The sequence below is a fragment of the Salmo salar genome, chromosome ssa01 (assembly GCF_905237065.1).
Source record: "Salmo salar chromosome ssa01, Ssal_v3.1, whole genome shotgun sequence".
NCBI classification, from domain to species: domain Eukaryota; kingdom Metazoa; phylum Chordata; class Actinopteri; order Salmoniformes; family Salmonidae; genus Salmo; species Salmo salar.
Window position 1 is genome coordinate 151,711,157 of NC_059442.1, and position 24,385 is coordinate 151,735,541.

The window sequence follows — 24,385 nt, forward strand, 5'->3', positions numbered from 1 at the left end:
ATTTATACAAAAATGGTCATACAGTATGTGGGCATTTCTCAAGCTACAATTCAGCCCCAAGTGTACATGTTGTTATCTTGATGCATGTTCTATGGGGTGCTAGATTAGGAACATAAGAGTGTAATGAAACATGATGCTGTCTCATGCCTAAGTGCTTCTCCATCTGTTTACACAGCGGCATGGCTACTCTGAGCGTTTGCCATACCTCCTCCACTAGTCTGTTTATCAGACAAGGTATCTGGGTCATGATTAGAAGAATTATAACTGTCACCCCTGAGGTGTGAATGTATGAAAACATAAAATAGGTGCAGGGAAATGGGTTTTTACAGCCATAGTAGTACAGCACCCCTGAAGGAAATTAGGGTTAGTGCCTTGCTCAAGGACAGATTTGACCTTGGCAGCTCGGGTATTCGAACCAGCGACCTTTCGGTTAATGGACCAACACGCTAACCGCTAGGCTACCTGCAGCCCTAAAGAAAACATGTGCATGCGTCCAGGTGTGTGTGCGCTCGTGTGTGTGCACTGACTGGATCTGCAGCTGCTGACATTGAGGAGGCCAGACTGTCTGCAGGGACAGAATCCCTCGTTGGGAGCGTAGTCTGAGCCATTAGCGAACAGAGTCTTAGGAGCCACGTAACGGTACAGAGGAATCCCCTCCATTATCCCCTCACGCTGGTACACCATCTCCAAAGATCTTTAGAGACAGAAAGAGACTGTATATATAAACTCAGCAACAAAAAAAAGAAGTCCTCTCACTGTCAACTGGGTTTATTTTCAGCAAACTTAACATGTGTAAATATTTGTATGAACATAAGACTCAGACAAACTGAACAAGTGCCACAGACATTATTCAATTTCTGTTAGTTACATGTGTACTTGAACAAAGGGGGGAGGGGGGGGTGATAATCAAAACTAACAGTTAATGCAGCTGTTGGCCACACCAGATACTAAGTACTACAGTCCATCTCCTCAGACTGCACCATATTTTCCAGTTCTTGCAGTGAGATGTTACCCCACTCTTCCACCAAGGCACATGCAAGTTCCCGGACATTTCTGGGGGGGAATGACCCTAGCCCTCACTCTCCAATCCAACAGGTCCCAGACGTGCTCAATGGGATTGAGATCCGGGCTCTTCGCTGGCCATGGCAGAACACTAACATTCCTGTCTTGCAGGAAATCAGCCATACTGCTCGTTCTGTGTGTGGTGGCATTGTCATGCTGGAGGGTCATGTCAGGATGAACCTGCAGGAAGGGTACCATGAGGGAGGAGGATGTCTTCCCTGTAACGCACAGCATTGAGTTTGCCTGAAATGACAACAAGCTCAGTCCGATGATGCTGCGACACACCGCCCCAGAGCATGATGGACCCTCCGCCTCCAAATCGATCCCGCTCCAGAGTACAGGCCTCGGTGTAACGCTCATTGTTGTCGACGATAAATGCGTATCCAACCATCACCCCTGGTGAGACAAAACCGCGACTCGTCAGTGAAGAGCACTTTTTGCCAGTCCTGTCTGGTCCAGCGACGGTGGGTTTGTGCCCATAGGCGACGTTGTTGCCGGTGATGTCTGGTGAGGACCTGCCTTACAACAGGCCTACAAGCCCTCAGTCCAGCCTCTCTCAGCCTATTGCGGACAGTCTGAGCACTGATGGAGGGATTGTGCGTTCCTGGTGTAACTCGGGCAGTTGTTGTTGCCATCCTGTACTTGTCCCGCAGGTGTGATGTTCGGATGTACCGATCCTGTGCAGGTGTTGTTACACGTGGTCTGCCACTGCGAGGACAATCAGCTGTCCGTCCTGTCTCCCTGTAGCGCTGTCTTAGGCGTCTCACAGTACAGACATTGCAATTTATTCCCCTGGCCACATCTGCAGTCCTCATGCCTCCTTGCAGCATGCCTAAGGCACGTTCACGCAGATGAGCAGGGACCCTGGACATCTTTATTTTGGTGTTTTTCCAGAGTCAGTAGAAAGGCCTCTTTAGTGTCCTAAGTTTTCATAACTGACCTTAATTGCCTACCGTCTGTAAGCTGTTAGTGTCTTAACGACCATTCCACAGGTGCATGTTCATTAATTGTTTATGGTTCATTGAACAAGCATGGGAAGCAGTGTTAAAACCCTTTACAATGAAGATCTGTGAAGTTACTTGGATTTTTACGAATTATCTTTGAAAGACAAGGTCCTGAAATAGGGACGTTTCTTTTTTTGCTGAGATGTGTGTGTGTGTGTGTGTGTGTGTGTGTGTGTGTGTGTGTGTGTGTGTGTACCTGCAGGCGTCAGGACTGTAGAAGGGCAGTGTAGACTCTTTAGTCATGAAGGGAGGCCACATTTGTCCAGCTGTACCGTTGATCATGTTACACTGAGGAGTCTTCCAATTGGTCAACTAGAGAGAGAGAGAGAGAGAGAGACAGTGTTATCCATTGAGCGCTCTTCCTAGAGCAGGAAATGATTGAAAGCTGATTCAGGATTTCACTGCCCACAAATTTTTAAAAACTTTGGACTATTTAGCCGGGATAGTTCACTCCATAACAGTTGCCATTGATTTCCATGGTGTTCTTCTACAGGAAGCCCAAATCCGTTTTCCTCTCAATGCTTTTTCTAACAGCCCCTCAGCCCAATCTGTAAAGGTGAAGGCACATGGCTGTGTGACCTCTCACCTTGGTCATGCCATTCCATGAGTCCACTTTGTGAATCAGCCTGATGTCATCTTCGCCGGTGTGGATTGTGAACAAACCAGTATTTGAGTTGTTAAACTGATGGAAGAAACAGACAGATTGATATTTCACCCTTCACTTAAACCAGACAAACAACCTAAACAGGTTGTAGATAGAACCTCAAATGGTATTTGCGTACTCTGTCACAGAAATGTCCTAGGTGGCAAAGGTCCAGATGGATATTGTCATTAAATCGCTGTCGTAACAAAGCCCTACCTCACAAGCCATGTGATCCCAAACTGTTCACAGCCCTCTTGTTGGTGGAAGAGAAAATTGAGCCTTTTTAAAAGCCAATTTCCTGCAATTCTACACATTTTGCCATATGGCGCAGAGAGAATGCTCGCCCGCGCTCGCCCGCCCGCTCACCCTCTCGCCCGCCCGCTCACCCTCGCCCGCTCACCCTCGCCCACTCACCCTCGCCCACTCACCCTCGCCCACTCACCCTCGCCCACTCACCCTCGCCCACTCACCCTCGCCCACTCACTCACCCTCGCCCACTCACTCACCCTCTCGCTCGCCCACTCACTCACCCTCTCGCTCGCCCACTCACTCACCCTCTCGCTCGCCCACTCACTCACCCTCTCGCTCGCCCACTCACCTCAGCAAAAAGGCCAAACTTGCCAGTGGAAGGCAGCATCCCAGGGAGCCATTTATTGAGGAAGTCCACCAGCTTGCTGTCATAGCCCCACATCAGCTTTCCTACAGACTTGGTGAGGAAAGGTCCCTCCTTAAAGGTCTTAAAGGTGGTGCTGATCATCAGACGCACTGGGAACGGCAAGTTCTCCATCATCACTGCTGCACCCTGGGAGACAGACGGGGAAGAGGTGGTGAGGGAGAGATGAGAGCAAAGACATAGAAGTCCAGTTCTTATAAATTAGTGTGTGTGTACTCTGCAGTGCTGTCTTACCAACACAAGCATGTTGGGGATGGTGACCACATCCGACTCATTGCCCACTGACATGCTGGGCTCAAAGAAGTAGCTCCTGTATTCAAGATACGACACTGTGTGGTTTGGATGGAACGTGATGTTCTGCTTCTGAATACGCTTCCTGAAAACACACAACCACACAACCCAGGTCAACCTCAAACTGACCGTTGATGTAAATGGACAGAGACTTTACAGCTAGTATAAGGCGATTATGATTACTTTATAGATTGTTAAATCATACGTTAAAGTTAACTGAAGCTCTGAATGAATAGCTGATAGGGGGAAGCATGGGGAGAGTGAGCTTGCAGGGGGAAGCCTGTCAATACTTCCCCGCTTGCTGATTGTGAGCATAAAACCATGACCATGCACTCCCCCACACAGCCCACTCCCCACACACAGCCCACAGCCCGCTCCCCACACAGCCCACTCCCCCACACAGCCCACTCCCCACACAGCCCACTCCCCCACACAGCCCACTCTTCCCCAACTGACCTAGTTGTTACACAATGGTCCACATGTACAGGCTCAGAGCCACAGAATGTTAAACCCCCAAAACTGGAAACCATATGCCCCAAAGTCAACCTCCAGAACACACCCCACACACAGGCTAAGCACTAGCCATCTAACCCAAAATGCCCCCCCCCCATACACACTTTCCCCGACTCCTCATTGTGAGTTGCCAATTGACATAGAACACTATATATAAAATCTATGTACAGGCTAAGAGCCACAGTTTGACTGTTGAACCCAGAGGAGCCAGAGTGTACATCGTCTTTAGTCTAGCACTTTAATAGTGACTACATAGGTTTCAGATAAGGACCGCTCCCTCAGATGGTTAAGGTTCCAGGGACCGAGGCTGGACCATGGACCAGGAGTTCTCCTTCCTGGAGGACTCCCAGTCGTTACATGCTGTTCTTCCAGCACACAGGATTCCATTAACCAAGGGCTTCATCTTTAGCCTAATTCTGGTGTGATTGTATGGTCGGTGATAGAGCAGATATGTGAAACATCTAGAGGCCCCTGTGTAACAGGGAAACATGTCCCTATATTACTTCAGGTTAATACACCGGACACACAAACAAGCTGCAGCTAGATCGTTGGCCTTAGAGATACCACAAGTAGAGTCCGATCCCTATGGACTTACAGACTTGGGCCTAGATCCAAAATAAAACATAAGTATTTGCCCCCTTTCTGATTCTCCATTTTTGCATATTTTTGATAACGAATGTTATTTGATCTTCAACCAAAACATTAGATAAGAGTACAGCACTTTGAGATATCAGCTGATGTAAGAAGGGCTATATAAATACATTTGATTTGATTTACAAATAACAAAAAGTATACTTTTACTTAACTAACAGGTATGAAACACCCAACTCGTGTGAAAAAGTAATTGCCCAATTACATGTGTGGGTTTTCAAGAATGAACTGCTCGTTTCAAGACCTGCCACATCACTACTGGGATTTGATCTGGACATTCCAAAACTTCAAATCTGTTGATTCTTAACCATTTTGAGGTAAACTTGATTGGGTGTTTTGAATCATTGTCTTGCTGCATGACCCAGCTGCGCTTCAGCTCACAGACGGATGGCCTGACATCCTGCTATAGAAATCTCTGATACAGAGCAGAATTCACGTTTGCTTTTATTAAGGTAAGTCATCCAGGTCCTGAGGCAGCAAAGCATCCCCAAACCATCCCACTACAACCACCATGCCTTGACTTTTTGTATGAGGTTCTTACTGTGGAATGCAGCGTTTGGTTTTCGCCACACATAAATGGGACCCATCTCATCCAAAAAGTTTACTTAAGTTTGCCAGAAAGCACCAGGAAGATCATCAAGACACTTGGAAGAAAGTTCTACGGACAGAATGTTCTATGGACAGTCGAAAGTCTAACTTTTTGGACGACATGGGTCCCATTATGCAAACATTGCTGAAAAGCAACAAATTTGAAGTCCAGACCTAATCCCAATGAAGATGTTTTGGCAGGACTTGAAACGAGCAGTTCATGTTTGAAAACCCACAAATGTGGCTTAGTTAGAGCAGTTCTGCATGGAAGAGTGGGCCAAAATTCCTCCACAGCAACATGAGACTGATCAACGACTACAGGAAGCGATTGGTTGGATTCATTGCAACTTAAGGTGGCACAACCAGTTGAGTGTAAGGGGGCAATTACTTTTCACACAGGGGCATTGGTGTTGCATAACTTTGTTTATGAAATAAGTATGTAATTATTGTGTTATTTGTTCACTCTGGTTCCCTTTATCTAATATTAGGGTTTGGTTGAAGATCTGATAATTCAGTATCCAAAATATGGCAAAAGTAGAGAATATTAGAAAGGGGGCAAATTCAGTGCTGTGAAAAAGTAGGTCTAAAAAGCAGCCTTTCCTCCCATCAGCACAACAGTACTGGTTCATTACTGTTCGGCTTATTAACTACTGAGGGGATTCCACTGAGACTGGCTCCTATTAGCTTACCGAGACAAAAACAGGAGAGGACTTGAGAGAAGTTGTTAGAGAATAAAGAGAAAGGGAGGAAAGGTAGAGAGAGAAAGAAGATTGTTACGTTTGAAAACGTAACAATCTACGGTCTCTCTGTTATAGGGTGAGAGGCCCGATCAATAAGGAAAGTGGTTCAGAGTATACGATAGACAGGGGTGACCGAGAAGCTGAGAGACAGAGACAGGCAGGTTGACATTTAAAGACCATGTATGCTTGATCAGGAAATGTGGGCGGAGGCTCCGTATGGAGGGTGACGCAATTGCGGCGCCTTCGGATGGCTCGCGGGGGCCAAATCAAGCTCTATACCACATCGCTTTGCACCTCCGAAGTTTTGTAACAATGCGGAAGGCTCTGTATAGCTCCGTATTGACATGATTGGTTGACGGTAGGTGAGGGCGGTACATCCTGGACAAACAAACTCAATACCTTGACAACAGCTCTGCGAAGCACAAGAGGTATGAATGCCCTTGACCCTATGAATGCCCTTCTGCAGAGGCCACATCGCAGTAAATGCTGTATGGCCAATACAGAAGCCAGATTGACCATAAACAAAATGCTTTTATTGGGATGAGTCTTGTCCTTGAGGCAGAACTGAGCAATTGCCACTAGATGGGCCAGCTGCAAAGTCAAAATAGGAATTAGGCATTAGGGTTAGCAGTGTAGTTCAGGTTAAAATCTGATTTTATGACTTCGTGGCTGTGCCAGCTAGTGACCTTTCTGCAGAGCTGCCTCCAGAGCAAGATTCATGACAAAAAAAAAAACCTGCAAGAGACCGTGAGAGAACACAAGAGGGAGGAGAGGCAGGAGAGTGGGAAAAGAGGGAGACCCTCAAATAGGGTTTGAGTCTACGCCATCATCCCATTATACTAGGAAAAGCGATGGAGTGCCCTCCCCCTCATCCCTCACTCCCAGGGTGAAAGGATGAGAAGAATGCTACGCATTTGGCCCCACAGCTGACACTAAACTACAGCCATGAACCTTCAACTGAGTGACAGGGGAAGGAATGTTCTTGCTCTTCATTGTAATCAGAGGGCTGATATAAATACTATGCATGCCAGTCTCTCTTGGCTAAGAGTTGAGGAGAGACTGACTGCATCACTTTTTCTAAGAAACATGAATGTGTTGAAAATCCCAAATTGTTTGCATGGTCAACTTACACACACTTCCCCCACCACACATGCCATCAGGGGTATTTTCACAGACCCCAAATCCAGAACAAATTCAACAAAGCGTACAGCATTATATAGAGCCATTACTGCATGGAACTCCGTTACATCTCATATTGCTCGAATAAACAAACAAACCTGGTTTTAAAAAACGATACAGTGACACATCGCGGCACAACGCCTCTCCTCTATTTGACCTAGATAGTTTGTGTGTATGTATTGATATGTAGGCTACATGTGCCTTTACATTTTTTTTTTATGTAGTTCTGTCCTTGAGCTGTTCTTGTCTATTACTGTTCTGTATTATGTCATGTTTTGTATGGACCCCAGGAAGAGTAGCTGCTGCTTTTGTAACAGCTAATGGGGATCTTAATAAAATAACAAATTCCAGATGCATAAAATGGCCCTTCGGAAGAGGAAGCACAAGACTATCCTCCTGGCAGATAACAGACGATTCAAAAGGGGTGTGATGCTTTCTTGGAGAAAAGCATGCACACATTTAAAAACCAATATGCTCCTTATCCTTTTACTTATAAAATGTATTGCACAACTAGCTAATTTTGTTTATAACTTTAGTTCTTTTGGGATTCCACCCATGTACAGCGCATTCGGAAAGTATTCAGAGCCCTCGACTTTCCACATTTTGTTACAGCCTTATTCTAAAATATTTATTCCACCTCAATCTACACACAATAACCCATAATGACAAAGCAAAAACAGGTTTAGACATTTTTGCAAATGTATATAAACAAAAAGAAATATCTACATAAAAGTATCCAGACCCTTTACTCAGTACTTAGTTGAAGAACCTTTGTCTGCGATCACAGCCTCAAGTCTTCTCGGGTATGACGCTACAAGCTTTGCACACCTGTATTTGGAGAGTTTCTCCCATTCTTCTCTGAAGATCCTCTTAAGCTCGGTCAGGTTGGATGGGGAGTGTCGCTGCATAGTTATTTTCAGGTCTCTCCAGAGACGTTAGATTGGGGTCCGGGCTCTGGCTGGGCCACACAAGGACATTCAGAGACTATTCCCGAAGCCACTTCTGCATTGTCTTGGCTGTGTGCTTAAGGTTGTTGTCCTGTTGGAAGGTGAATCGTCACCCCAGTCTGAGGTCCTGAGCACTCTGGAGCAGGTTATCATCAAGGACCTCTGTTCCGTTCATCTTTCCCTTGATCCTGAATAGTCTCCCAGTCGCTGAAAAACATTCCCACAGCATGATGCTGCCAACACCATGCTTCACCGTAGGGATGGTACCATGTTGATTCCTCCAGACGTGACACTTGGCATTCAGGCCAAAGAGTTCAATTTTGGTTTCATCAGACCAGAGAATCTTGTTTCTCATGGTCTGAGAGCCCTTTAGGTGCCTTTTGGCAAACTCCAAGCGGGCTGTCATGTGCCTTTTACTGAGGAGTGGCTTCCGTCTGGCCCCTCTACCATTAAGGCCCGATTGGTGGAGTGGCGCAGAGATGATTGTCCTTCTGGAAGGTTCTCCCATCTCCATACAGGAATTTTGGAGCTCTGTCAGAGTCACCTCCCTGACCAAGGCCCTTCTCCCCCGATTGCGCAGTTTGGCCGAGCGGCCAACTCTAGGAAGAGTCTTGGTGGCTCCAAATTTCTTCCATTTAAGAATGGAGGCCACTGTGTTCTTGGGGACCTTCAGTGCTGCAGAATTCTTTGGGGTACACTTCCCCAGATCTGTGCCGACAATCCTTTCACGGAGCTCTAAGGACAATTCCTTCACCTTCATGGCTTGGTTTTTGCTCTGACATGCATGGTCAACTGTGAGACCTCAGACAGGAATGTGCCTTTACAAATCATGTCCAATCAATTTAATTTACCCCAGGTAGACACCAATCAAGTTGTAGAAAGACCAAGGATGATCATTGGAAACAGGATATCGCCTGAGCTCAATTCGAGTCTCATAGCAAAATGTCAGAATAATTATGTAAAATGAATCTTTTTAAAAAGTTAGTGTTAATTTCTAAACTGTTTTCGCTTTGTCTGAATACTTCGCCTCAATGCGCGATTGAGAAGTCTAATTTCATACAAAACGCATTTGTTCCCACATTTCCTCACCTCGATTACTTTTGACATTTTAGAAAAGCAGGCGAGGCGGCGCGCAAGAGGCGAGCAAAACCAAGCGAGACCCTCCCAGTGTCAGGAGCACCAATGTTCCCCCTCTCCTAAAAAAAGGGACAAGGCCATCACCCACTCTACCCCTCTGCTCATCCCTTCCTCTGTACTTGTGTCCATCTCGCAGAGAGCAGAACATACATGTTACATGCCGTGACCGGTAACAGGAAGAAAATATCAAGCACGGGCATGTCGCCAGTAAGTAAAAACAGAAAAAGCATTTGACTGATGTCAATACTTCAGCCAAGAAAACACAGCCCTCCTAGGTGCTCCCCATATCTTGATATAGAGATGGATATGTTGCACAGAGCAGTCAGCAAAATGTTTTAACCATGCAGTAATCACATATAGTGTAAGAGAGCAAGACTCGGATTCCATCAACAGGACACTGCATCCTGACAAAAATACAGTAAGTTGTTTTGGTTTTGTCATGGGTCACATGTATATTGCAGAGGCTTTTGTTGGATCAGAAAATTACTTTGTGCAGAACGTACAGTAAAGCTGCCAGAGCTGTTCTTTATCATTTTTGATCTCCTTGTGCCTGTGTGATTTTCCCTGCCTGTTAGTACGCGGCCAGTAGCGGTGTGTGGGTAAAAATCATTGTGGAAGCAAAGACCCCCCCAAAAAGCCATATTAGAACATGTATTGTGATAATTACATTATTTGCTCTATAACCTTTTAGTTCATATGCCTTGCAACGTGATACACTACATGACCAAAAGTATGTGGACACCTCGTCAAACATCTCATTCCAGAATCATGGGCATTAATATGATATGAAGTTGGTCGCCCCTTTGCTGCTATAACAGCCTCCACTCTTCTGGAAAGGCTTTCCACTAGATGTTGGAACATTGCTGTGGGGACTTGCTTCAATTCAGCCACAAGAGCATTAGTGAGGTCGGGCATTGGTGTTGGGCGATTAGGCCTGGCTCGCAGTTGGAATTCCAATTCATCCCAAAGTTGGTCGATGGAGTTGAGGTCAGGGCTCTGTGCAGTCCAGTCAAGGTCTTCAATACTGATCGACAAAATATTTCTGTATGGACCTCGCTTTGTGCACTGGGGCATTGTCATGCTGAAACAGGAACAGGCCTTTCCCAAACTGTTGCCTCAAAGTTGGAAGTACAGAATCTAGAATGTCATTGTATGTGGGAGCATTAAGATTTCCCTTCACTGGAACTAAGGAGCATAATCCATGAGAAAAACAGCCCCAGACCATTATTCCTCCTCCACCAAACTTTACAGTTGGTGCCATGCATTTGGGCAGGTAGCGTCCACCAACCCCAGATTTGTCCGTCGGACTGCTAGATGGTGAAGCGTGATTCATCACGCCAGAGAACGCGTAGCCACTTATCCTGAATCCAATGGTGGCGAGCTTTACACCAGTCCAGAAATTTGACGAACTGCCTTGTTGGAAAGCTGCCATCCTATGACGGTGCCACGCTGAAAGTCACTGAGCTCTTCTGTAAGGCCATTCTACTGCCAATGTTTCTATGGAGATCGCATGGCTGTGCGGCTGAAATAGCCGAATCCAGTCATTTGAAGGGGTGTCCAAATACTTGTGTGTGATAGATATATGTATATATAAATAAATAAAAGCATATTGCATGTAACGAACAGTTACATGACCTACAGCATGGTCAATCAAGTTAATGTTTCCAACATTTTCGGACTACTAAATTACTATTGATTTTGAACCACAGCGAATTACCACAAGTCACAAAGAAAACAGGAGCTGCCTCCACTATTCCAGGCACCATTTCAACTTCAAATCACCTATGCTTTGTCTAATAGTGACAATGAAAAGAGACCAAAAACTATTTAGTCAAATCAACGTAAGGTAAATATGATGTGGCTGTCCATGGTACTGATGTGTGTGTGCGCAAGTAGAAAAAATGGAATGTTGACTCACCCAATGCCATCCTCCTCTCTTTAGTTTTTGGTTGTCCTGGCTAAAATGCTTGCTCGCTAGCCTAACTTCCTTTAATGTGCAATGATGATCTAGCTTGTTAACATTAGCCTACTACATATTGCACTTCCATCTAGGGCTGGGCGGTATACCGTATTTTACCATATACCGGTATTTATGCATGGACCGGTTTGGGTTTTTACTTTACCTTCGATAACGGTATTTGAATGTTTGGTTTGTTAAATGTGATACGCCGTGTGTAACGTCCATTTTTATAGTTTACTCCGCTACTCTCCGCATGCCGCGTTCCACACAGACCTAGTCACTCAAGGAGCACATTTAATGTTGCTTGACCACAAGACACTTTCGTTCAGTCTGCATGGTGATGCAGCACACGCAACAATGTTGGACGTTATTTCCACTTTGATCTTAATAAATCCACAAGCGTTCTATAATTATAATATTAGTTTGTGTTTCTTACATCTGCAAACAGCTAGTTTGTATTAAGTTAAGCTAAATCATGTTAGCCACTAATGCTAATCGCTAGTTAGCTGACTAATAAAAGTACTGAGTCAGAACAAACGTAGCTAGCTAATACAGCCTAATACCAGTACTGGTGGAGGCTTAAATCACCATGTTTTTATGCAACAGTATCTTCTAAACTAAAGAGGAATAGGCGAAGCATGAATATGTTGGCTATATGATTAAAGATTTAATGTAGCCAAAGATTATATGGTCTCCTAGGAAACACTGAACATCACTTTCGTTCCTACCATGGCACAAAAACTCGTCCATGGCATTTTCATTCGTTGTCATGTCAAACACTGTATTCAAAGCGCCCACTATTATTTACATTCTAACTATAGCAATATAATAAACATTCCATTTCCATGATTCCAAAAGTTCACCCAAGTTTTTTGATTTAAATCGCAAAAGCATCATTTGGTTAAAAATAAGTCCTAGTATTTTTGCCCATATCGTGGCAGTGTGGAAATGATCTCAAATGAGTGCAGGAAATGCATAAACTGAGGGAAATTCAGGAAATTATTTTAGGTTGAAGTTGAATTGAACAGTATAAACCAATCAGAATGGAGAAAGACCCATTGAAATAATTTAGAATATACGCGTTGCCACCCTAGGGTCACGCACTAAAGCAAATTTAGAATGTTTTTGATAAAAAATAAAATACCTTCATACTGTCAAAGATTTGAAAAATATCATATGATATTTTGGCATAATGCATGCATTTATGGTTGGATCGGAATTGCTGTTATAGTCACTGGCCAGTACGGAGAATTAACCTCCCTGGGCAAGCGTCCCACCCTAGTCAACAGCCAGTGGAATCGCGTGGCGCGAAATACAAATACCTCATAAATGCTATAACTTCAATTTCTCAAACATATGACTATTTTACACCATTTTAAAGACAAGACTCTCGTTAATCTAACCACATTGTCCGATTTCAAAAAGGCTTTACAGTGAAGGCAAAACATTAGATTATGTCAGGAGAGTACCCTGCCAAAAATAATCACGCAGCCATTTTCAAAGCAAGCATATATGTCACAAAAACCAAAACCACAGCTAAATGCAGCACTAACCTTTGATGATCTTCATCAGATGACACTCCTAGGACATTATCTTATACAATACATGCATGTTTTGTTCAATCAAGTTCATATTTATATCAAAAACCAGCTTTTTACATTAGCATGTGATGTTCAGAACTAGCATACCCACCGCAAACTTCCGGTGAATTTACTAAATTAGTCACGATTAACGTTCACAGAATACATAACAATTATTTTAAGAATTATAGATACAGAACTCCTTTATGCAATCGCGGTGTCAGATTTTAAAATAGCTTTTCGGCAAAAGCACATTTTGCAATATTCTGAGTACATAGCCTGGCCATCACGGCTAGCTAATTTGACACCCACCAAGTTTGGCCCTCACCAAACTCAGATTTACTAAGAAAAATTGGATTACCTTTGCTGTTTTTCATCAGAATGCACTCCCAGGACTTCTACTTCAACAACAAATGTTGTTTTGGTTCCAAATAATCCATAGTTATATTGAAATAGCTCCGTTTTGTTTGTGCGTTCAGGTCACAATCCAAAGGGTGACGCGCGAGCGCATTTCGTGACAAAAAAATGCTAAATATTCCATTACCATACTTCAAAGCATGTCAAACGCTGTTTAAAATCAATTTTTATGCGATTTTTCTTGTAAAATAGCGATAATATTCCAACCGGGCGACGTTGTATTCATTCAAAGACTGAAAGAAAAACATGGAGTCGTCTCATGGACGCGCATCTCCAGTGTCATTGTTCCCTGTCTGACCACTCACAAAAACTCCTGCTGTTTTTTGCCCAGAGACTACATTCAACTTTCTGGCGCCTTCTGAGAGCCAATGGAAGCCTTAGAAAATGTGACGTTACAGCAGAGATGCTGTATTTTTGATAGAGATGCCACAGAAGGAGAACAAATTGTCAGACAGGGCACTTCCTGTATGGAATCTTCTCAGGTTTTGGCCTGCCATATGAGTTCTGTTATACTCACAGACACCATTCAAACAGTTTTAGAAACTTTAGAGTGTTTTCTATCCAAAGCTAATAATTATATGCATATTCTCGTTTCTGGGCAAGAGTAGTAACCAGTTTAAATCGGGTACGTTTTTTATCTGGCCGTGCAAATACTGCCCTCTAGCCCCAACAGGTTTTAAGTAAAACCACGAGTACAAATCCCCATCCATGGCTAATTTAGGAAAGGGACAATTTTAGCTAACTATTCACGCCACTGGAGAACAACGAGACAAAACAATTGAAGTTCTGACAATGACGTTTGGCTTTTGTTGTGATTGGTGTGAAACCAAATCCAAACTGGCATCCCTTGACACTTTTTTTTGGTGTGCCAGGGCCAGTCACAATTTAGCTCAACACCAATTGGCTATTATTTTATTTTAAAAAATACCAAGGGAGGCCTAATACTCGCTGGCTTACCTTGTATTCAATGCTACGGGTGGCAACAATATCACTCTTTTTGACCAGACAGCATCAGATAGATGACCTTCACATACAGAGACAGAGGGGCGGTGTTTCGTTTGCCTTCTTTGGTGATATACAGCACAGCCTCATACGAATTGAAGGAACATTTTACATATTTTTGAGAAGCCTGGCGTCCCTTGACATCCATGAATACATGCCACTGTATGTACCACCACCACCCTATCAGTCCAGACCAGGGTTTTCGTTAGGAAAATGTGGCACCGGATATTTGGCCTGCATTTTAAATTTACTGGACATTCAAGAATTTTACCAGATCCATATGCATTGTTGCACAACCCGGGGCGGCAGCGTAGCCTAGTGGTTAGAGCGTTGAACTAGTAACTGAAAGGTTGCAAGTTCGAATCCCCGAGCTGACAAGGTACAAATCTGTCTTTCTGCCCCTGAACAAGGCAGTTAACCCACTGCATTGTTGCACAACCCGGCCGTCATTGAAAATAAGAATTTGCTAACTGACTTTCCTAGTTAAATAAAGGTAATATATATTGTTATTTCTGGCATCCTTCGCACTGCGGGTGGATTCCCTAATCGGGTTTAATATTTATTTTTTATTCTTTTACCCGATTAGGGAATCCACCCCACCCGCAGTGCTCAGAATGCCAGAAATAACAATTTGAAGATGTTCAAATACATAGGTGGCGCGTCAATAAGGCTAGGGGAAGCTAAGTTCTCCCGAAAGTAAATTGACAAAATAGCTATACAGATTTAAATAAAAATAATTGAAATAGGCTACTACACTAGAAAGCATGATTTGGCCACAGATGATCATTAGCGTCTTGATCATTAACCCTGTGGCACCCCCGTAGAGACTGCCAGAGGTCCGCACAACAGGCCCTCCGATTTGACACACTGAACTCTATCAGAGAAGTAGTTGGTGAACCAAATGAGGCAATCATTTGAGAAACCAAGGCTGTTGAGTCTGCCAATAAGAATGTGGTGATTGACAGTCGAAAGCTTTGGCCAGGTCGATAAATACGGCTGCGCAGTAATGTCTCTTATCGATGGCGGTTATGATATCGTTTAGGACCTTGAGCGTGGCTGAGGTGCACCCATGACCAGCTCTGAAACCAGATTGCATAGCGGAGAAGGTACGGTGGGATTCGAAATGGTCGGTAATCTGTTTGTTGACTTGGCTTTCGAAGACCTTAGAAAGGCGGGGTAGGATAGATATAGGTCTGTAGCAGTTTGGGTCTAGAGTGTCTCCCCCTTTTGAAGAGTGGGATGACCGCGGCAGCTTTCCAATCTTTGGGGATCTCAGACGATACGAAAGAGGTTGAACAGGCTAGTGATAGGGGTTGCAAACATTTCAGCAGATCATTTTAGAAAGAGAGGGTCCAGATTGTCTAGCCCGGCTGATTTGTAGGGGTCCAGATTTTGCAGCTCTTTCAGAACATCAGCTGAATGGATTTGGGAGAAGGAGAAATGGGGAAGGCTTGGGCGAGTAGCTGTGGGGGGTGCAGTGCTGTTGACTGCAGTAGGGGTAGCCAGGTGGAAAGCATGGCCAGCCGTAGAAAAATGCTTATTGAAATGATCAATTATAGTGGGTTAATCGGTGGTGACAGAGTTTCCTATCCTCAGTGCAGTGGGCAGTTGGGAGGAGGTGTTCTTATTCTCCATGGACTTTACAATGTCCCAGAATTTTTTGAATTTGTGTTGCAGGAAGCAAATTTCTGCTTGAAAAAGCTAGCCTTAGCTTTTCTAACTGCCTGTGTATATTGGTTTCTAACTTCCCCGAAAAGTTGCATATCACGGGGGCTGTTTGATGCTAATGCAGAACGCCATAGGATGTTTGTGTTGATTAAGGGCAGTCAGGTCTGGGGAGAACCAAGGGCTATATCTGTTCCTGGTTCTAAATTTCTTGAATGGGGCATGCTTATTTAAGATGGTGAGGAAGGCATTTAAAAGAATAACCAGGCATCCTCTACTGATGGGATGAGGACAATATCCTTCCAGGATACCAGGGCCAGGTCGATTAGAAAGGCATGCTCACTGAAATGTTTCAGGGAGCGTTTGACAGTGATGAGTGGAGGTCGTTTGACCGTAGACCCATTACGGATGCAGGCAATGAGGCAGTGATCGCTGAGATCTTGGTTGAAAACAGCAGGTGTATTTAGAGGGCAAATTGGTTAGGATGATATCAATGAGGGGGCCAGTGTTTACGGCTTTGGGGTGGTACCTGGTGGGTTCATTAATAATTTGTGTGAGATTGAGGGCGTCAAGCTTGGATTGTAGGATGGCTGGGGTGTTAAGCATGTCCCAGTTTAGGTCACCTAGTAGCACGAGCTCTGAAAAAAGATGGGGGGCAATCAGTTCACATATGGTGTCCAGAGCACAGCTGGGGGCCGAGGGTGGTCTATAGCAGGCGGCAACGGTGAGAGACTTGTTTTTAGAGAGATGGATTTTTAAAAGTAGAAGTTCAAATTGTTTGGGTACAGACCTGGATAGTAGGACAGAACTCTGCAGGCTATCTCTGCAGTAGATTGCAACACCGCCCCCTATGGTCGTTCTATCTTGTCTGAAAATGTTGTCGTTAGGGATGAATATTTCAGAGTTTTTGGTGGACTTCCTAAGCCAGGATTCAGACACGGCTAGGACATCCGGGTTGGCAGAGTGTGCTAAAGCAGTGAATAAAACAAACTTAGGGAGGAGGCTTCTAATGTTAACAATGTATGAAACCAAGGCTATTACGGTTACAGAAGTCATCAAAAGAGAGCGCCTGGGGAGTAGGAGTGGAGCTAGGCACTGCAGGGCCTGGATTCACCTCTACATCACCAGAGGAACAGAGAAGTATGAGGATAAGAGTACGGCTAAAAGCTATAAGAATTGGTCGTCTGTGACGTCCGGAATAGAGAGAAAAAGGAGCAGGTTTCTGGGGGCGAAAAATAATTGCTTCATGGTATAATGTACAGACAAAGGTATGGTAGGATGTGAGTACAGTGGAGGTAAACCTAGGCATTTAGTGATGATGAGAGAGATATTGTCTCTAGAAACATCATTGAAACCAGAAGATGTCATAGCATGTGTGGGTGGAGGAACTGAGAGGTTGGATAAGGTATAATGAGCAGGGCTAGAGGCTCTACAGTGAAATAAGCCAATAAACACTAACCAGAACAGCAATGGACAAGGCATATTGACATTAAGGAGAGGCATGCTTAGCCGAGTGATCAAAGGGTCCAGTGAGAGTTAGATAGCTAGCCGAGCCATAGGTAGCAAGCTGGTAGAAGATGGTCTGTTTTTAGCCACCTCGTGCGATTCCGTCTGTAGATTAGTGGGGTTCCGTGTGGTAGGGGGGACCAGTCCAATTGGCAAAATAGCTAGTTATAGTGGCCCAAGAAAATTGTCCAATAGACCTATTCAGATAGCAGCCGATAAGACAGCTAACGATTAGCGGGCCGCAGATGGGCATTTGGGTTACGTCGCGACGGAGGGGCCAGTTAGATAACTCCCTCGGGCAGATAACGTCGGTAGTCCAGTCGTGAAGGCCCGATGGGGCTCCGCATCGGAAGTAAAACGGGTCCGGATAGGTGATTGTAGCCCAGGAGAGGCTGATGGAACGCTTCAGCTGGCTAGCTCCGGAATAATTTATGTTAACTCCGGGACCAACGTTGCCAATAGTCACTCAGGTAGCAGCTAGCTAGCTGCAAGATCCAGGTGTAAATGTCCAGAGCCTGTGGTAGAAATCCGGGGATATGGAGAGAGAATAGGTTCGGTAAGCTCTGGTCTGAGTCGCGCTGTACAAAAATTGGCGATAGCTTTAAGCTAATGGATAGCTGAGGACCACTAACCGTGGCTAGCTGAACTACAACATTAGCCAGTGAACTGGCCAGCCTCTGGCTAACCTCTGGCTAGCTTCTGTTGTGGATTTCAGATTTTAGGTAAATAATACCAATTTAAAAAATAAAAGTGAGGCGGGTTGCAGGAGAGTGTTTTGAGGTTGAGTTTAGAGAAAAAAATATGTAAAAAGATATGCGAAGAAAATATATATACACATACATACATACATACATACATACATACATGCACACACACACACACACACACACACACACGACAAGAGGAAGACAAAGGACGTCTGAACTGCTACGCCATCTTGGGATAAAGCATAGATAGATGGGCTGTTTACAGATGGGCTAACTACCTCATCCCCATTCTGTATTTACTTATGCATCTTGCTCCTTTGCACCCCAGTATCTGTACTTGCCCATTCATCTTCTGCACATCTACCATTCCAGTGTTTAATTGCTATATTGTAATTACTTCGCCACCATGACCTATTTATTGCCTTACCTCCCTTATCTTACCTCATTTGCACTCACTGTATATTGACTTTTTTTTCTCTTTATGTTTGTTTTTCCACATGTAATTCTGTTGTTGTATGCGTCGAAATGCTGTGCTTTATCTTGGCCAGGTCGCAGTTGTAAATGAGAACTTGTTCTCAACTAGCTTACCTGGTTAAAGAAAGGTGGGGAATTTTTATTTTTTTAAAGGATGCATGGAATGATTTATTATAAAGGTGGTAAGAATTAACTTCCCCGAACTTGAAACCCACACGCAGCCTGTTAGAATAACTGTCAACATTTACTTTTCCTCAGCCAATAGGAGTAATAACAAAAACAAAAATCAATAGCCTACGTCAATCTACTATCCCACATAGCACAAAAGATCGCCTATTTTATTGGTCAGCTTGTTGTTCTGTGTGAGAAAGAAATAGCCTATCCCAACACACTCTGGGACAGTTGTGGAATGATTGATCCAAAATTCATATAACCAGTAGGGTTAGGCTACACCCCCCCAAAAATGTAAAAGCAATGAGGCTCATGCAACAGATCGTTCAAATTAAGATGTTGATCAACTTATTTCTTCACGTTCTAATCCACCATGGGAAACAGGTAGGCCTAAGGGTAAGAGATTAGAGGTCAGGGGTGAAGGGCCCTCTGTTCTGCCATAGGTCAGGGGTCATGGGTTAGAGCCCTCTGTTCCACCATAGGTCAGTGTTAAGGGTAAAAGGTTATAGAGAGCTGGGGTAAGATGTCAGGTGTGAAGGCCTACCTGTATACGTAGGGACCTCTCTGCTCCACCATGGGTTTCTCTCCAGCCAGGACTTCAGTAGGGTTCAGGACATTGAAGAAATAGACAGTCATGAAGAAGGGGACAGGAACATCCTTCCACATGGTGTAGGACATCTCATTCTTAGGGTCTATCACTAAGTTCTGAGGAGAGGACAATAATGATTTAACTACCATACAAAACATATGTACACATGAATATAGATGGCGTTCAGTACGACAGCTCGTTCTATGCTCTGTGGGAGGGGCTCACTGACGGTAGCCCATATTCAGTGTATGTGACCCATGTGGGAATCAAACACCAAAGTATGTCGACACCTTCAAATTAGTGGATTCGGATATTTCAGCCATACCAGTTGCTGACAGCTGTACAAAATAGAGCACACTGCCATGCAATCTGCATAAACAAACATTGGCAATATAATGGCTTTACTGAAGAGCTCAATGACTTTCAATGTGGGACTGTCATAGGAAGCCACCTTTCCAACAAGTCAGTTCGTCAAATTTCTGCTCCGCTAGAGCTGCCCCGGTCAAATGTAAGTGTTATTGTCAAGTGGAAACGTCTATGAGCAACAACGGCTCAGCCGTGAAGTAGTAGGCCAAACAAGCTCACAGAACGGGACCGCTGAGTGCTGTTGAGCGTAAAAATCGTCTGTCCTCGGTTGCAACACTCACTACAAAGTTACAAACTGCCCCTTGAAGCAACGTCAGCACATGAACGGTTCATCAGGAGCTTCATGAAATGGGTTTCCATGGCCAAGCAGCCGCACACAAGCCGAAGATCACCATGCGTAATGGCAAGCATCGGCTAGAGTGGTGTAAAGCTCTACACCATTGGACTCTGGAGCAGTGGAAATGCATTCTCGAGTGACTAATCACGCTTCAACATCTGGCAGTACGACGGACGAATTTGGGTTAGGCGGATGCCAGGAGAACGCTACCTGTCCCATGCATAGGAATGTCTGGGGCAGTTCTTCATGGTTCAGGCTAGGCCCCTTAGGTCCAGTGAAGGGAAAACTTAACGCTACAGCATACAATGACATTCTAGACGAATCTGTTCAGTTTGGGGAAGGCCTTTTCCTGTTTCAGCATGAAAATGCCCCAGTGCACAAAGCAAGGTCATACAGAAATGGTTTGTCGAGATTGGTGTGGAAGAACTTGACTGGCCTGCACAGAGCCCTGACCTCAACCACATTGGGATGCATTGGAACGCCAACTGCGAACTAGGCCGAATCACCAAATATCAGTGGCCGACCTCACTAATGCTCGTGGCTGAATGGAAGCAAGTCCCCACAGCAATGCTCCAACATTTAGTTGAAATATCTTCCCAGGAGAGTGGAGGCTGTTATAGCAGCAAAGGGAGGCACCGACTCCATATAGTGCCCATGATTTTGGAATGAGATGTTCAACATGATCAAAAGTATGTTGTTGCCAGCAGCACTCTGGTCCAACCAGCTGAATCATTGGGACCAGTGCCTACTTCAACTTCCTATTTTGTTACTTCGCATGCTCCAGAGTGTACAAATTCTTGCACAAGACAGTGACAAGAAAATCATTTTGTAGCCTACACTGCAGGAAAATAATTATTTAAAGTTAAAACATCGCAACTATTTGTTATCGCGTTCTCTAGATGCAAGTACCTCAATGCATCTTTATATCAACAAATATGTACATAGCACTTTCTATATCAATAGGGATAGTGGTAGCAGTAGAAAGTGTCATTATTCCCAAGGGGGAATTGGTTTCGGGTAATCATCCATAAAAAAGAGCAGGAGAGGGAGTCATTTTTGGAATGAAAGACATGCATTTCGATTAACTAAGTAATGTAAAACATGCATTTCTCTAAGCTGCCTGCTGAAACAATGTCAGGACAGGGAACTACATTAAGGTAATATACTGTATATTATAATTGTATCTATTCATTATCGATTAGGGGGAATTGTGGGGCAAAACCAAACGTTTAGCTAGTTCTTTCGTGATTATATACCTTCTTACAGTATTGTGCATACTATTCAGCTTTACGTTTCTGCTTGTTAAAACTAAGAGTAGATATACATTTGATACGAACGTGCACATATTTCATTTTAACAATTAAAATATCAAATCAAGGGATCCTAAATTTTGTTCCAGCTCAATAAAATGTGAATACATTTTTAACAATCTCCCTCAAAACCAAATGAAAAATTAAACTCAACTTGTAGTAAAATTGTTAATTGATATCGTTGTAAATTGCTGTAAATTGCTACTGTTTTTAATTGCATTGAGTTTATGTGACGTATCAGTCTTGCTCGACTGCGGTCCACATTTTTTTGGTTTTGGTCCATGTATGTAATGTCTCCGGCTGGATCAACCTACTAATTTCAATAACTAATCAATTAAATCAATCACCAATATGTACGTCAGGTTCATTATAGGCACTTCGTTATACGTTAGTCGTGACTGACCAGGATAAATATGAATGCCGTTGCGTCAGAGGTTTTTAAATTATTAAAAACCTATAGGTAAAAACAATATTTTAATTGAATCTCCACTTACCTTGACTATTTGGTTGTCGATAATGATTGGTCCAACGAAAACAAGAACTGTTCCAAAAACTACCGTCAGAGTGCCAACGACTAAAAGTCCGACTGCTAGTTTAGATTTATTCATAGCTATAGACACAGTTTAACGGGGCACCTATAAAAATGTACTAAATCAAGCTATAGCTAGATAAAAACAATGCATGTAGGCTGTCGGCTATAGCCAAGTCGTTCAGTGGCTTTTGTTTGGAACACTGTCCGGGTTATTGCAGCTCTAGACAAGATTCAAGAATACGGAGTGTCAACCAATATACACCTACACCTTAACTAAATGGCAAGTGTTGAAGGTCCTTGCCACTCGCCAGAATATATGATTTTAAAGTCCCAAAAATGTTAGATAATGCCGGTCTTGAAGTTAAGTGAGGGCTCTCAGCGTGGAACCGCTGTGTTTATATCGTTCAAGCCACGCCTCCCGACACGCTGGGTGTGTGTGTGGGGGGGTAGTTTAATTACCGTAGCAGAGAAACTCATTTAATTGGTAAATCACAACAATTAACGCAAAATCACATTTTAAGACCTGATTGTATAAGAACGAAGCAAATTTAGCAAATGAGGCCCCAGGTCGGAAAATGAAGCCCAACATATTGATCTGTCACCTTTTGTGTTGCAGTTGTGAATTATGAGACAGACAGACAAAGACAGGCAGAGGACAGACAGACAGGCAGAGGACAGACAGACAGACGAACAAGGACACGCCATGTGTAAATTGTTGTGAAATGCTATGGACCAAAAGAGACCAGTGGAAGGGTGTAAATCTGTGAAGGTTATCTTATTGGGGTGGCAGGTAGCCTAGTGGTTAGGGTGTTGGGCCAGTGGTTACTGGATTGAATCCCTGAGCTGACAAGGTAAACATCTATCATTCTGCCCCTGAGCAAGGCATTTAACCCACTGTTCCCCGGTGCTGTGGATGTCGATTAAGGCAGCCCCCTGCACCTCTCTGATTCAGAGGGGTTTGGTTAAATGCAGAACACACATTTCAGTTGTACAACTGACTACTTTCCCTAAATTGATCCAAATGGACCCTCAAGGCAACTTATTTGACCTACACACCACATTTTAATTCTAAAAAGGAATTCTTTAGAAGTTTAGGACTCTCTCTGTGTCCCCGCTGGGAAAGCTAGTGAGGGTTGAAGGGGCAGGGGTGGAATTGGGGAGAGATACATATGCACAAAAGCTTATTTCTCAACTTTTGTGCATACTGTACATTTGTTTACATCCCTGTTAGTGAGCATTTCTCCTTTGCCAAGATAATCCATCCAACTGACAAGAAGCTGAATAAACATGATCCTTACACAGGTGCACCTTGTGCTGGGGACAATAAATGGCCCCTCTAAAATGTGCAGTTTTATCACACAACACAATGCCACAGATGTCTGAAGTTTTGAAGGGAGCGTGCAATTGGTATGCTGACTGCAGTAATGTCCAGCTGTTTCCAGATAATTTAATGTTCATTTCTCTACCATAAGCCGCCTCCAATGTCATTTTAGAGAATTTGGTAGTACGTCAAACAGGCGTCACAACCACAGACCACGTGTAACCACGCCAGCCCAGTACCTCCACATCCGGCTTCTTCACCTCATCTGAGACCAGCCACCCGGCCAGCTGATGAAACTGCTGATTTGCACAACTGAAGAATTTCTGCACAAACTGTCAGAAACCATCTCAGGGAAGCTCATCTGCATGCTCGTCTTCCTCACCAGGGCCTTGACCTGACTGCAGTTCGGCGTCGTAACCAACTTCAGTGGGAAAATGCTCACCTTCGATGCCCCCGGTTTCAACTGTACCAGACAGATGGTAGACAGCGTGTATGGCGTCATATGGGCAAGCGGTTTGCTGATGTCAGTGTTGTGCCCCATGGTGGCGGTGGGGTTATGGTATGGGCAGGCATAAGGTATGGACAACAAACACAATTGCATTCTAGCAATGGCAATTTGAATGCACAGAGATACCGTGACGAGATCCTGAGGCCCATTGTCGTGACATTCATCCACCTCCATCACCTCATGTTTCAGCATGATAATGCACAGCCTCATGTCGCAAGGATCTGTACACAATTCCTGGAAGCTGAAAATGTCCCAGTTCTTCCATGGCCTGCATACTCACCAGACATGTCACCCATTGTGCATGTTTGGGAGACTCTGGATCAACATGCATGACAGTGTTTTCCAGTTCCTGCCAATATCCGCACAACCACAACCATTGAAGAGGAGTCGGACAATGTGAGGCAAATGGTGGGCACACCAGATACTGACTGGTTTTCTGATCCACGCTCCTACCTTTTTTTTAAGGTATCTGTGACCAACAGATGCATATCTGTATTCCCAGTCAGGTGATA

At 44.2% G+C, this 24,385-nt stretch overlaps 1 protein-coding gene across 7 annotated transcripts in view; it reads right to left on the reverse strand.

The window, feature by feature from the left end:
- LOC100534606 (SCARB1-like protein 2) overlaps window positions 1-22,437 on the reverse strand; it is a 56,063-nt gene extending 33,626 nt beyond the window's left edge. For 6 of the 7 annotated variants that reach the window (XM_014138745.2, XM_014138766.2, XM_045690503.1 and 3 more), the window contains exons 1-7: window positions 22,007-22,437; window positions 19,455-19,615; window positions 3,617-3,758; window positions 3,308-3,511; window positions 2,653-2,748; window positions 2,263-2,378; window positions 528-694 (exon numbers count right to left, since the gene is read on the reverse strand). In XM_014138745.2, the coding sequence (XP_013994220.1) occupies window positions 528-694; window positions 2,263-2,378; window positions 2,653-2,748; window positions 3,308-3,511; window positions 3,617-3,758; window positions 19,455-19,615; window positions 22,007-22,120 (1,000 nt within the window). In that variant the 5' untranslated portion in view covers window positions 22,121-22,437. 7 annotated transcript variants of the gene reach the window in all.
- Between the last annotated feature and the right edge of the window lie 1,948 nt (window positions 22,438-24,385).